At 47.7% G+C, this 14520-nt stretch overlaps 1 protein-coding gene across 1 annotated transcript in view; it reads left to right on the forward strand.

Moving 5' to 3' along the window:
• Nucleotides 1–14520, forward strand: part of EFCAB5 (EF-hand calcium binding domain 5) — a 71251-nt gene that overhangs the window by 24599 nt on the left and 32132 nt on the right. The window contains exons 8-10 of the mRNA XM_075333174.1: nucleotides 631–1227; nucleotides 3189–3281; nucleotides 13249–13341. Coding sequence (XP_075189289.1) covers nucleotides 631–1227; nucleotides 3189–3281; nucleotides 13249–13341 — 783 coding nt within the window. The remainder of the gene's footprint in view (nucleotides 1–630; nucleotides 1228–3188; nucleotides 3282–13248; nucleotides 13342–14520) is intronic.

Raw genomic sequence — 14520 nt, forward strand, 5'->3', positions numbered from 1 at the left:
CTTGGGGGACACCGACAGATAGGGGGTGAGATGAGGAGGTGGTGTGAGAATGGGAGACGCTGAAAGTTCAGTCGGTTATGTATGAAGAGATCCAAGATAGAGCCAAGTCTGTGATGCCCAGAGATGAGAGAATCTGTAATAGGAGGGAGTTGGCCAAAAATGTTAGACTATAGTCAGCCAAACCTGCCGATTTTGGTGGGATTGGTTAATAATTGAAAACCTATGGGTGCCAAGCATCTCCAAGACTTTATCTATTGCTTGTGGCAAAAGTCTATTCCCCTATTTAACACCTTGGGATGGATTGCTTACTACCTCTGCTTTTACCCAGGTTGAAACCGCCATATTTCATGGCCTGTTTTCAGACTTTAATAACAAGACTAACCAAAGGTCTCCTGACCCAAACTGAGAGCCTCATAGGCATCTATGAGGTTGAAAGTTTGAGTCTATTAATCCATGCCTTGTGGTCCATAAGTGGACCATAAAATATCACTGTCAGAATCCTCCCTTATACATTTTCTTGTTTGTTTATTTTTGTTATACCCAGGGAATATTCTTGAGATCAATTATTTAAGCAAACACATTTCTTCACTTACTGCATGATTTAATTTTTCCTTTGGTTTTTCCCTTTAGGGCCGGTAATTGAAATAGGGGAAATGGATCCAGCTGATTTCTGGGCTGAATTCCAGGAAGGAGATAGTCAGCCAGAAGAAAAAGGGGAAAACACTACTATTACAATTTCAACTATAGCCAGTAGTTCTGTACAGAAAGGACAGAAGGAGGCAGAGTCAGAGAACACCGGGGAAGGTGGACAAAATATAGCCAGTAGTTCTAGAGAAGCAAGACAACAAAAAGAGACAGAGGACACCACGGAAGGTGGACAAAATATAGCCAGTAGTTCTGGGGAGGAAGTACAACAAAAAGAGACAGAGGACACTGGGGAAGGTGGACAAAATATACCCACTAGTTCTAGAGAAGAAGGACAACAAAAAGAGACAGAAAACACTTGGGAAGGTAGACAACATATAGCCAGTTCTTCTGGAGAGGAAGGACAAAAGGAAGCAGAGTCAGAGGACACCGTAAAAAGTGGACAAAATATAGCCATTAGTTCTAGCGAGGACGGAAAACAAAAATCAGAGTCAGAGGATACTGGAGAAGGTGAACAACATATAGTCAGTACTTCTGGAGAGGAAGGACAGAAGGAAGCAGAGTCAGAAGACTCCACAGAAGGTAAGACATATATAGCTAGTAGTTCTCTAGAACAAGGACAGAAGGAAGCAGAATCAGAGGGCACCCCAGAAGATTAAAGCACTACCCCAGCATTTTTTTTTATTTTATTGCCCTTTTTTATTGTTTTACTGCCCCACTTGCCACCATCTTCATTTTTTCCAGCATTCTTCTAGTCGGTCTCCTGTGATTTGTGACCTGCCGTCAGTTCCAGTGTTTCATGGAGGTCAGAACTCACTACCATTCTAGTGAGCATCATTCTGGCTCTCATAGACTTGCATTGAAACCTTGTGACGTAACTTCTGACTTCCGGGCAATCAGAAGTTATGGGCACAAAATAGCCCCACGGGTCCAGAGCGGCACTGAAAAACGATGAAGCCGCTGAAAAGTGTGTATATGATAGGGGCAGGGGGCTTACATTTAAAATGCTATTCCAGCACTGACACCCCCCCTCCTCACTGTAGTGGTGGTGCCTTAAACACTTATAGCCAGTAGTTCTGGAGAGAAAAGACAGACGGAAGTACGGCCAAAGAACACCAGAGAAGGTGGAAAAAATAATGTACCATGTATACAGATTTCTATAGATGACCATGGTCCTAATAGCCAGTTATGCCTCTTATAGACCATTCAAAATAGCTGTGAATTACAAGTTTATGGGCTTTAAAAGCGCTTTCTCACTAAGATAAACCTTTTTTAAAATGAAGCTCACTTGGTGATCAGGTGGTCACGAGTTTGACTTCAGAATCTCCCCCCAGTGACTCATTCTTATTCCTAGAGGAAACTGTGGGGGCTATACATTTCTTACTGCAGGGTAAATTAGCTATTATACGACAGCCATTCCAATCAATAATCAACCATTTATTACATGGAATTGCTAGATCTGCTTATAAAGTATATGGAAATGTATATAGAAATAGGTTAAATTGAATATGTCAGCAGGATTTTACTATGTAATCTGACAGCAGCATTATGTAGTGGCAGAGAGCCTGATTATAGTGATGTGTCACTTAGTTTACTCGGTGCAGCAGGTGTGATAGAATCACATTTTTTTCTGATGCAGATTTAACCAAGTTTAGAATGTTGAGCTGTATAACCCCGCCCACACCACTGATTGGAAGCTTTTTGTATACATTAGTGCTAGGATCAAGGCAAATTGTCCTGTAGTGATAATCTCCTGCCGCTAAAACTCTGATTGTATTGAAACAGCAAAACGCAGCCCAGTAAGTGATACATCGCTGGAATCAAGCTTCCTTCCCCTACATCATGGTGTTCTCAGATTGTACAGCAAAAACATGGTGACATATTCCCTTTAAAGTGGTTCTCTGTGAATTAGATAAAATGGCATCCCTACTATAATTCAAACTATAGCCCATCCTCTGTCAGCATGGGCTTCAAGCCAATGATATATATCTCCCAAGACCTGTGTGTCAAGTGACAAGAGCTGTATTACATAACTCAGTCAGGCTGTAATATATGAAGAAATATATCTCTTTCTCGCTGAGAACAACAGGTTTCACCATGTTCATTCTCCTTACTGATTATTTGTTATTCATTTAGGCGCAGTCTGCACTGCTATAAAGCTGTCAGGCTGATAGAGCAGGGGGATAAAGTTTGATATCTTCTTCTCAAACACAACATGGGTTAAAATTTTTCTTCACAGCACATAGACCATTGCTGACTGAAGTATGTGTGATACAGCTCCTGTGAGTTGAAGCACAGGTTTCAGTCTGCTGCCTGTACTGACTTGTAACCAGGAGGCGCTGCAGTTGAATTATACCAGGGATGCTATTTTATCTCATTCTCGGAGAAGTCCTTTAATAACAAGTCCGTAATACTATCTGGTATAGATATAGTAGGAACCAAACTAAAATATTCCTAGAAAACTAAATACTATAATTAATGAATATCGCACAATAGTGAGGCGATAATAAAAATATATTTTCATTATTTTGTAATATTTTCAGGTGCAACACACAGAGAAGAGGATACAAGAGACCATCAGACAGAAGACAGTAAAAGCAGAGTGGCACACTTTATTGAGGGCAAACCCTGGTCAGGTATACAGTAAAAAGCCTTTCCAGCTCACAATCATACCATGGCATTCAAAGAGAAAAATATTTTACTTAGCTCTACATGATTACACCGTGTGCACAATTATTAGGCAAATGAGTATTTTGATCACATGATACTTTTTATACATGTTGTTCTACTCCAAGCTGTATAGGCTTGATAGCCAACTACCAATTAAGTAAATCAGGTGATGTGCATCTCTGTAATGAGGAGGGGTGCGGTGTAATGACATCAACACCATATATAAGGTGTGCTTAATTCTTAGACAACTTTCTTTCCTTTGGCAAAATGGGTCAGAAGAGAGATTTGACAGGCTCTGAAAAGTCCAAAATAGTGAGATGTCTTGCAGAGGGATGCAGCCGTCTTGAAATTGCCAAACTTTTGAAGCGTGATCACCAAACAATCAAGAGTTTCATAGCAAATAGCCAACAGGGTCGCAAGAAGCGTGTTGGGCAAAAAAGGCGCAAAATAACTGCCCATCAATTGAGGAAAATCAAGCATGAAGCTGCCAAGATGCCATTTACCACCAGTTTGGCCATATTTCAGAGCTAAAACATTACTGGAGTATCAAAAAGAACAAGGTGTGCCATACTCAGGGACATGGCCAAGGTAAGGAAGACTGAAAAACGACCACCTTTGAACAAGAAACATAAGATAAAACGTCAAGACTGGGCCAAGAAATATCTTGAGACTGATTTTTCAAAGGTTTTATGGACTGATGAAATGAGAGTGACTCTTGATGGGCCAGATGGATGGGCAGAGACTGGATCAGTAAAGGGCAGAGAGCTCCACTCCGACTCAGACGCCAGCAAGGTGGAGGTGGGGTACTTGTATGGGCTGGTATCATCAAAGATTAACTTGTGGGACCTTTTTCGTTGAGGATGGAGTGAAGCTCAACTCCCAGACCTAATGCCAGTTTCTGGAAGACAACTTCTTGAAGCAGCAGTACAGGAAGAAGTCGGTATTGTTCAAGAAAAACATGATTTTCATGCAGGATAATACTCCATCACATGCATCCAACTACTCCACAGCATGGCTGGCCAGTAAAGGTCTAAAAGATGAAAAAATAATTACATGGCCCCCTTGTTCACCTGATCTGAACCCCATAGAGAACCTATGGTCCCTCATAAAATGTAAGATCTACAGGGAGGGAAAACAGTACACCTCTCGGAACAGTGTCTGGGAGGCTGTGGTGGCTGCTGCACGCAATGTTGATCGTAAATAGATCAAGCAACTGACAGAATCTATGGATGGTAGGCTGTTGAGTGTCATCATAAAGAAAGGTGGCTATATTGGTCACTAATTTTTTGGGGTTTTGTTTTTCCATGTCAAAAATGTTTACTTCTAAATTTTGTGCAGTTATATTGGTTTACCTGGTGAAAATAAACAAGTGAGATGGGAATATATTTGGTTTTCATTAAGTTGCCTAATAATTCTGCACAGTAATAGTTACCTGCACAAACAGATCCTCCTAAGATAGCCAAATCTAAAAAAAACTCACTCCAACTTCCAAAAATATTCAGCTTTGATATTTATGAGTCTTTTGAGTTGATTGAGAACATAGTTGTTGATCAATAAAAAAAATCCTCTAAAATACAACTTGCCTAATAATTCTGCACACAGTGTATTAGACAGACTTTAGGTTGAATAGGACAAAGGCATACAGGGCGTATAAGCAGTGTATACTCTGGGAAATTCATTTGATGTCAAGTACTCAATGTCAAGCAGCAGCTGCAAAAGCAAATAGATTTCAGAAATCATAAAAAGCGAAATAATAACTTGTGATCTGAGTGTACTCCTAGCTTTTTTACCTTCCCTTGTAAGGCCACATCTTGAATATGGGATCCAGTTTCTAAAAAGAATGTAGAGTCCGTTTAAAGGTGGGCAACTAGATTATTAAATGGAATGGAAGACTCCTATTATGAAAGGTTAGAAAAGTGGGGCTTGTTAATCTGAGAAAAAAGATGCCTCGGGAGATTTCATGTACATGTATAAATATATGTGTGGTCAATACAAAGGACTGTCATGTGATTAATTTCTTCCAATGACCTTATAAAGGAATAATGAACATTCACCGCAGATGTGGTGCTAATCACTACACAGACCACTTTAGAGGCAGGATAGTTCAACCTATCCGAATCAGGTTCCAGAAGAGTACATCAAGATTAAAGGGATTGACATGGGTGTACGCACTTCATAGTCTGGAGTCAAAATACCTGGAGGGTAGCGGATCAGAGCAAAAGGACAAGGCAAATGAAGAGGCAAAAGATCAATCCACAGACCACAGATAACTGAGGCCAACAAACACCACTAAATAGAAGGCCAAGACTGGCACTGCTCTGGGAGAAACTGCTAAGCTAAATAGCTGGGAAATTACCGGGAACAGCTGCAGAAACCCAGCACCTTCCAGTATGAGAATGTTACAAGGGTAATGTAGTAACTGGGAACAGGGGCTCCTAAACTGTCCGTCAGGCTAGGGGGCCCTAATTGTCCCTTATCCCAGAGGTAGTTCTGAAGGTGAAGAGGCTGGACCACCAGCGTAGTCTTGACCCCTGATCAGCTCTAGAGCTAATACCCCCTCAGCCCCAAACCAGGACACAGCCGGGACTGGAGTAATATATCCCACAGAGAAAGACGGTGGAAACCCAAACACAAACTCATAGCAGTCATTCACAGAGGTATAGACAAAACATGCTCAAGTGGAAATAAAGAAAAAGAAGGAAATATTCAAACGACAAGAGTATTTCCATAACACACCAGCATAGCATTCAGCAGTTCACCAGAAGGTGGATAACCATGCACATAGACCGGAATCGCAAAAGCTATTATTGGCATGTTGAAGAAGATTCCGCCATCTTTTAAAGGGCGGAGGCAGCCGTGATAGTACTCCAGAAACTCAATACCCTAGCATCAATTCACAGGCCAGCAGAAATTAACTCCTGCTACACCGATCTTTGGTAAGCACACAACAGGACGATGCCTGGCTCTCAGGAAGCAACTCAAAAGCACCAGGTGGCGTTTCAGACTCTGCTATAAATAATTTAGTGATAGTGAATGTATTATTTGGTCAAAGCAGGTCAAATTTGATGGATGTGACTTTTTTTCAACCTATGTAACTGCACACATTTAAAAGGAATCTGTCAGAAAGTTTTTGCTGTGTAATCTTAGGGCAGCAAAAGGTAGGGGCTGAGACACTGATATCAGCAATGTATCACTTGTTAGGCTGTGTGATGTTGCTTCAATACAATGAGTGTCTTATCAGCAGGAGATTATTATTGCAGAATGAGGTGCCTCCTAGACCAAGCACACCCCATCCTCTGATAAGCAGCTCACTGTCGATATACAGTGTATACAGAGCTGTGTGTGGACATGATCAGTTTTCCCAGCTCTGCTATACACTACTGTTAGGGCCAGGTGGACGGGCAGACCCAGGAGGTGGATCCACTGGGCCGAACTCCTTGATGATGATAAGGGGTCCGGTAGCTGGAGCACTACAGGTAGCAGGACAGTCCGTGCAACAGAGTAGAATGGTGAAGTCCCTGGGACCACGGAGTCACTGATGGTAGTCCGGGTGACGGAGCTCAGGTTCGGAAGCCGAGATGATGTCAGGCGGGGTCCGGAACCGTGGGAGCGAGATGACGGGTCACCGCAGGGATCAGAGATGGTACGGACTGTCAGGATGGCAGATAGACAGCGTTCGGGGTTCGGGATTCAGCAGGACCGGATGGCAAGGCAGGATCGGCTCTAGAAGAGAGAGAGGTGAGTATCTCACAGGAACACAAGGAGACCTGACTCCTAGCTTGGGAAACACGAAGAACAGGCCCCGCCCACTTGGACACTAAACCCCTTTATACCCTGTACCTGTGTGCTTCATTTCCTGTCAGTGGACGCTGGCCCTTTAAGAAAGGGTCAATGACCGCGCGCGCGCCCTAATGCGCATGCGCGCGGCCCGGGTTCCAGAAGCCAGAGCAGGAAGCGGTGAGGAGGAAGCAGCAGAGCCGGGCTGGGGCTGAGAAGCCGACGGGCGCCGGGAGCGGGGACCAGGACGCCTGGGAAGCGCAGGCAATGGAGGCTGGAGAGCGGGGAGCGGCGGAGACCGGACCGAAGAACCGGGGAGCGAGGCAGGGGTGCCGGGGAGCGTGGCAGGTGAGCCGGGGAGCAGAGCAGGGGACCCGGGGAGCGTGACAGTACCCCCCCCCACGCCCCCCTCCCCGCAACCGGGACAGGAAGGCACGGATCAGAGGAGTGCCCACATTCTCCCGGGGCTCCCAGGACCTATCCTCAGGACCATACCCTGCCCAGTCCACCAGGAAGTACTGTCGACCCCGTACGGTCTTCATGGCCACGATATCCCTTACTGCATAGATGTCGTCATCGGCAATAGGAGGAGGAGCCGAACTGGCAGCAGCGGAGAAGGGACCAAGGACAACCGGCTTGAGCAGGGAGACGTGGAAGGAGTTGGGTATCCTCATCGTGGCCGGGAGCTGTAGCTTGTAGGAGACCTCATTGATCTTGCTGAGGACTTTAAACGGTCCGATGTAGCGAGGACCCAGCTTGTAGGATGGTAGCTTCAATCGGACGTACTTGGAAGCAAGCCAGACGAGATCTCCAGGAGAGAAACACGGAGGGTCCAGACGTCTCTTGTCTGCGTGTCTCTTCATCCGCAGGGAAGCACGTTCAAGGGACGTCTTGACAGAGTCCCAAATTGTAGAAAAGTCACGGACTACAGCATCAGCAGCAGGGACATCCGAGGAAGAGGATACAGGTAATGGGACGGAAGGCTGAAGTCCGTAAACGACATGGAAGGGAGAGCTGGAGGAGGACTCACTGACGTGGTGGTTATGGGAGAATTCAGCCCAAGGAAGAAGCGTGGACCAGTCGTCATGATGGGCGTTGACGTAGTGACGTAAGAAGGAGGTCAAGATCTGATTGACCCGTTCCACTTGGCCGTTCGACTGAGGATGGTACGCTGAAGAAAAGTCCAGAGTCACTCCCAGATGTTTGCAGAGAGACCTCCAGAAGCGGGAGGTGAACTGAGTTCCTCTGTCGGACACAATGTGTGATGGAAAGCCATGCAAGCGGAAGATGTGATGTATATAGGTGTCCGCGAGTTCCTGGGCAGAGGGCAGTCCAGCCATAGGGACGAAATGAGCCATTTTAGAGAATCGATCCACCACGACCCATATGACTGTGTGTCCGGAGGACAATGGCAAGTCCGTAATAAAGTCCATAGCAATGTGTTGCCACGGAACTGAGGGTATAGGCAGAGGCAGAAGACGGCCATATGGCAGGTGTTTGGGCGTCTTGTTCCTGGCACAAGAGGAGCAGGCAGAGACAAAAGAAGCGACGTCCGTGCGAAGGGATGGCCACCAGTAATGACGGACAATCGCACTCCATGTTCTCTTCTGACCAGCATGACCGGCTGTTTTCGAGGCATGGCCCCAGTGTAACACTTTTTGCCTGTCAGACTCAGAGACATAGGTCTTCCCGGGCGGTATCTGGGCCAGGGTGACAGGAGCCACCGGAATGATTTTACTAGGACAGATGATGGGTTGGGATGTCTCCTCCTCCTGCTCCATGGGCATGAAAGACCTGGACAAGGCATCAGCGCGTACATTCTTGTCTGTGGGTCGGAAATGGAGCTGGAAATCAAATCTGGCAAAGAACAAGGACCACCTGGCTTGCCGTGGGTTCAGTCGCTGAGCAGACCGCAGGTATTCCAGGTTCTTGTGGTCCGTGTAAATAATAACGGGGTACACTGCTCCTTCCAGAAGGTAGCGCCATTCCTCCAGAGCCAGTTTGACTGCCAATAGCTCTCGGTCACCGATGGTGTAGTTGCGTTCAGGCGCTGAGAAGCTCTTGGAGAAAAAACCGCAAGTCACCATCTTCCCGGAGGAGGACTTCTGCATGAGCACTGCTCCGGCTCCCGAGGAGGAGGCATCCACCTCCAAGGTGAACTGTTGGTTTAACTCCGGACGGTGGAGTACAGGAGAGGAGGCAAATGCCCGCTTCAGAGAGCCAAATGCGGCGTCGGCCGCAGGTGACCAGTCCTTTGGATTAGCCCCCTTCTTGGTCAAGGCGGAGAGAGGAGCAGTCAGAGCAGAGAAGTGAGGGATGAACTGGCGGTAGTAGTTGGCGAATCCCAGAAAGCGTTGGATTGCCTTCAGTCCAGAAGGAGAAGGCCAGTTGAGAATGGATGAGACCTTCTTTGGATCCATCTGCAGTCCGGTATCGGAGATGATGTAACCCAGGAAGGGGAGAGAAGACTGCTCAATAACACACTTCTCGTACTTGGCGTACAGACGATTCTCTCTCAGTCTTTGTAGAACCAGCTGCACGTTCTCTCTGTGTGTCTGGAGGTCCGGAGAGAAGACAAGGATATCATCCAGATACACCACCACACAGACGTAGAGAAGGTCCCGGAAAACGTTGTTCACCAATTCTTGAAAGACTGCTGGTGCGTTACACAGGCCGAAGGGCATCACGCAGTATTCATAGTGCCCATCGCGAGTATTGAACGCGGTCTTCCATTCGTCCCCAGAGCGGATGCGGACCAGGTTGTAGGCACCCCGAAGATCCAACTTGGTGAACACACGAGCTCCTCTAAGCCGATCAAACAATTCGGGGATGAGCGGCAGGGGATACTTGTTTTTCACGGTGATTTGGTTCAATCCCCGGTAGTCTATGCATGGGCGTAAGTCGCCTTCTTTCTTCTTAACGAAGAAGAAGCCTGCTCCAGCAGGAGAGGAGGATCTCCGAATGAATCCCCTTGCCAGGCTCTCTGTGATGTAAGTAGACATGGCCCTTGTTTCGGCTGGAGACAATGGATATATCCGTCCTCGAGGTGGTGTGGTTCCCGGGAGCAGGTCGATTGCACAATCGTAAGGACGATGTGGCGGAAGTACCTCTGACTCCTTTTTATCAAAGACGTCCGCGAAGGACCAATAGGCCGAGGGCAGTCCCGGTAGGGACTCTGGAACCGGAGGTCGTCGGATGGGTTGTATGGTCTTCAGACAGTTCTCATGGCAAGAAGAGCCCCATCGGGTGATTTCACCAGTGCCCCAGCTGACTGATGGTTCGTGTGTCCTTAACCAGGGGAGTCCCAGCAGGATTTGATGGGACATGTGTGGGAGGACGTAGAGAGCGATGTTCTCGGTGTGCAGGGCACCGATACGCAGTTCGACCGGCCTGGTGATCCAGGAGATGGTGTCAGAGAGGGGTCTCCCATCCACAGAGGCAATCACGAGGGGTTTGTCGAGTGGAGTAACAGGCAGCTGGTACTTGTCCACTGTGGCCTGCTGGATGAAATTGCCTGCTGCCGCAGAATCGAGGTACGCCTCAGCCGTGAACCGCGTCTCTCCCGTTGTCACTTGCACAGTCCACGTAACCGGGTCTGAGAGAGTCCCAGCACCTAGGGTGGCCTCTCCTACCAACCCTAGGCTTTGGAGTTTCCCGGCCTCTCTGGACAGGAGCGCAGCAGGTGTGTGCCCTCTCTGCAGTAGAAGCAGAGGCCCTTGGCGAGCCGCTCTGCTCGACGTTGTTCAGACTGCCGCACACGGTCGATCTGCATGGGCTCGTGGACGGAGACACCAGATGCCGTTGACTGAAGTACGGCGGGCTTCTGCGGAGGAGAGGAATGCCGTACCGGATGTCTCTCCCGGGACACCTCTTTGGATCGCTCCTGAAAGCGAATGTCCACTCGAGTCGCTAGGGTAATCAGGGCATCCAGGGTGGACGGTACGTCATGACCAGCCAGCTCATCTTTAATTCGACCCGAGAGTCCTTCCCAGAAGGCGGCGGTTAGGGCCTCGTTGTTCCACCCGAGTTCCGAAGCCAAGGTGCGAAAACGGATGGCGTATTGACCCACCGTCAGAGTCCCCTGACGTAACCGGAGAAGAGATGAGGCAGACGCAGAGGCGCGTCCGGGCTCGTCAAAGGTGCCACGAAATGCCTGCAGGAACTCCTGGATGTTCGTGGTCACAGGATCCTCCTTTTCCCACAAGGGGTTCATCCACGCCAGTGCCTCACCCTCTAGATGGGACATGATGAACGCGACCTTGGCTTGGTCGGAGGCAAACAAATGCGGCAGGTGCGTGAAATGGAGGGAGCATTGGTTTATGAATCCCCTGCAGGTCTTGGGATCTCCGGCGTACCGGGGTGGTGAGGCCAAACGAAGTCTGGAAGCATCCGAAGAGGCTGCCATGGGTGCTGGAGCCGTGGATTGTCTAGTGGAAGCCCGAGATGCTGAAGACGTAACTGACGCTTGTAGCGTGTTCAGGCGGGCGTCCACAGAAGACATGAATTGCAGCATGCGGGTCTGAGTCTCACGCTGGCGTGTGAGTTCCTCCTGTAAGGCTGCTAGTGCTTCAGCGGGATCCATGGCCTGTTCTTACTGTTAGGGCCAGGTGGACGGGCAGACCCAGGAGGTGGATCCACTGGGCCGAACTCCTTGATGATGATAAGGGGTCCGGTAGCTGGAGCACTACAGGTAGCAGGACAGTCCGTGCAACAGAGTAGAATGGTGAAGTCCCTGGGACCACGGAGTCACTGATGGTAGTCCGGGTGACGGAGCTCAGGTTCGGAAGCCGAGATGATGTCAGGCGGGGTCCGGAACCGTGGGAGCGAGATGACGGGTCACCGCAGGGATCAGAGATGGTACGGACTGTCAGGATGGCAGATAGACAGCATTCGGGGTTCGGGATTCAGCAGGACCGGATGGCAAGGCAGGATCGGCTCTAGAAGAGAGAGAGGTGAGTATCTCACAGGAACACAAGGAGACCTGACTCCTAGCTTGGGAAACACGAAGAACAGGCCCCGCCCACTTGGACACTAAACCCCTTTATACCCTGTACCTGTGTGCTTCATTTCCTGTCAGTGGACGCTGGCCCTTTAAGAAAGGGTCAATGACCGCGCGCGCGCCCTAATGCGCATGCGCGCGGCCCGGGTGCCAGAAGCCAGAGCAGGAAGCGGTGAGGAGGAAGCAGCAGAGCCGGGCTGGGGCTGAGAAGCCGACGGGCGCCGGGAGCGGGGACCAGGACGCCTGGGAAGCGCAGGCAATGGAGGCTGGAGAGCGGGGAGCGGCGGAGACCGGACCGAAGAACCGGGGAGCGAGGCAGGGGTGCCGGGGAGCGTGGCAGGTGAGCCGGGGAGCAGAGCAGGGGACCCGGGGAGCGTGACAACTACATGTAGACACTCTGTGTCACATCTGCTGCACTCAAGAAACTAAGTGATACATCACTGGAGTAAGGACCTCTTTCCCTATATTATTATGCTCTCAGATGAAGAGGCAAAAATCTGTTAACAAATTCCCTTTGTCATTCAAAGTGTATGACGAGGAAGTGTTCTTTTACCATATAATGTAAGTTGGTATACCTTTACCTAAATCGCAATCCATTACACTTTCCACTTCAAATTTGATTATAAATAAGTACGAGTAAAAAAAAAAAGTGAGATAACGGTAAATGTATATAGTTATACAGTTTAAAAAGACTGAGGCATGGCTTTCAGAAAAGTAAAAGTATAACATGTATTTCTTAGATTTCTAAAATCATGAAAGCAAAAAAAGGAATAAATTTATAGCAATTGTCTCATTTCTTGGAATTATTGAAATTTCGCTAAAAAGTAATTAATTGGGGAAAGCAACTTTCTTTCTTATATCAGACATATGATCTAACCTGAATGGTGATTTTAGGTATAAAACACCAATATCCACCTAAAACAGCTCTGATACTTGTCTATAGGATTAGCAGCTATGTACGATAAGTAAATATTACCAAGCAGCCACTTTAATATATTATTGGAACAGATAGGGATAACGTTAGCAAGTATGTTTTCTAATAGAAATTGTATAACGTATGATTAATCACTCATCTCAGTTAGTTCATATGAACATCTTGTGTAATTACTGATCTATAGATCCCTTGTACCCACAATTATCACTCTGTATCTGTGTAGGAGATTTGCTGACCTCAGATCTGGCTATCAGGTATAGCTCATATGGAGAAAGAAGTGAAGAAGAATGTCGTGACGCTGCCTCCAAGTTCACAGGTAATAAAAGCCAATCTCCTTTAGCTGTAGTGCGGTATGTTAACATCATATTTTGTAGGGTTTTAAATTGGAACTGCTAAAATATCTACATAAAACAACTTTACAGCATCGGTCCAGTGTTTTTTTTTTCAGTGCTAAAGTGGTGCTTTAAATGTAAGTCCCCTGCACATTGTCTTAAGGTGGCTTTACACGCTACGATTTCGCGACAGCGATCTCGTTGGGGTCACGGAATTTGTGACACACATCCGGCCGCTATAGCGATATCGTTGTGTGTGACTTCTAGGAGCGATTTTTGGATCGTTGCAAAAACGTCCAAAATCGCTCCTCATTGACATGGGGGTCCACTCCCAATTATCGCTGCTGTCGCTGGGGCGAAGTTGTTCCTCGTCCCTGCGGCAGCACACATCGCTACGTGTGACACCGCAGGAACGAGGAATCTCTCCTTACCTGCCGCCGGCCATAATGCGGAAGGAAGAAGATGGGCGGGATGTTTGTTCCGCTCATCTCCGCCCCTCCGCTTTCATTGGGCGGCCGCTTAGTGACGTCGCTGTGACACCGAACGGACCGCCTCCTTTCTACGCCGGTTACAGCGACGTCGCAGGGCAGGTCAGTACGTGTGACGGGGGTGCGCGATTTTGTGCGCGACGGGCAGCGATATGCCCCTCTTGCAAAAACGATGGGGGCGGGTCTCATGCTAGCGATATCGGAACCGAAATCGTAGTGTGTAAAGCCACCCTTACACTATCCCTCTGGCATTTTTATGATACTTTGGCGCCACTGTGATCCCACAGCGTTGTCTTGTCCCTGTAACTTCTGACTGGCCAGAAATTAGAAGTTTTGTCCAAAGCACTCAAGGCTCTCATAGACTTGTATTGATTTGTGACCTCCGGTGCTCTCCATGAAAGACTGGAGCTTACGGCAAGTCAGAAACTCATGACATTTGCTTCAAACTTAACATTCTTAAAGGGGCTGTCTGATACCTACAGTAAACTTTATAAATATCTATCTTTAAGCCATACACACTTTTGTCATTTGCTTAATTATAACATTTCTTTCCATTTTCCCTACACAGTTAATCCCTATATCTGTCATTTATTCCCTTTATTTCATGTGATGTTTTGTTTGAGGGGCATCTTAAATGAAAAGTCACAGGAACATGGCCCTACAGTCACTTCTCTG

Source organism: Anomaloglossus baeobatrachus, chromosome 2 (genome assembly GCF_048569485.1).
Source record: "Anomaloglossus baeobatrachus isolate aAnoBae1 chromosome 2, aAnoBae1.hap1, whole genome shotgun sequence".
Taxonomy (NCBI): Eukaryota; Metazoa; Chordata; class Amphibia; order Anura; family Aromobatidae; genus Anomaloglossus; species Anomaloglossus baeobatrachus.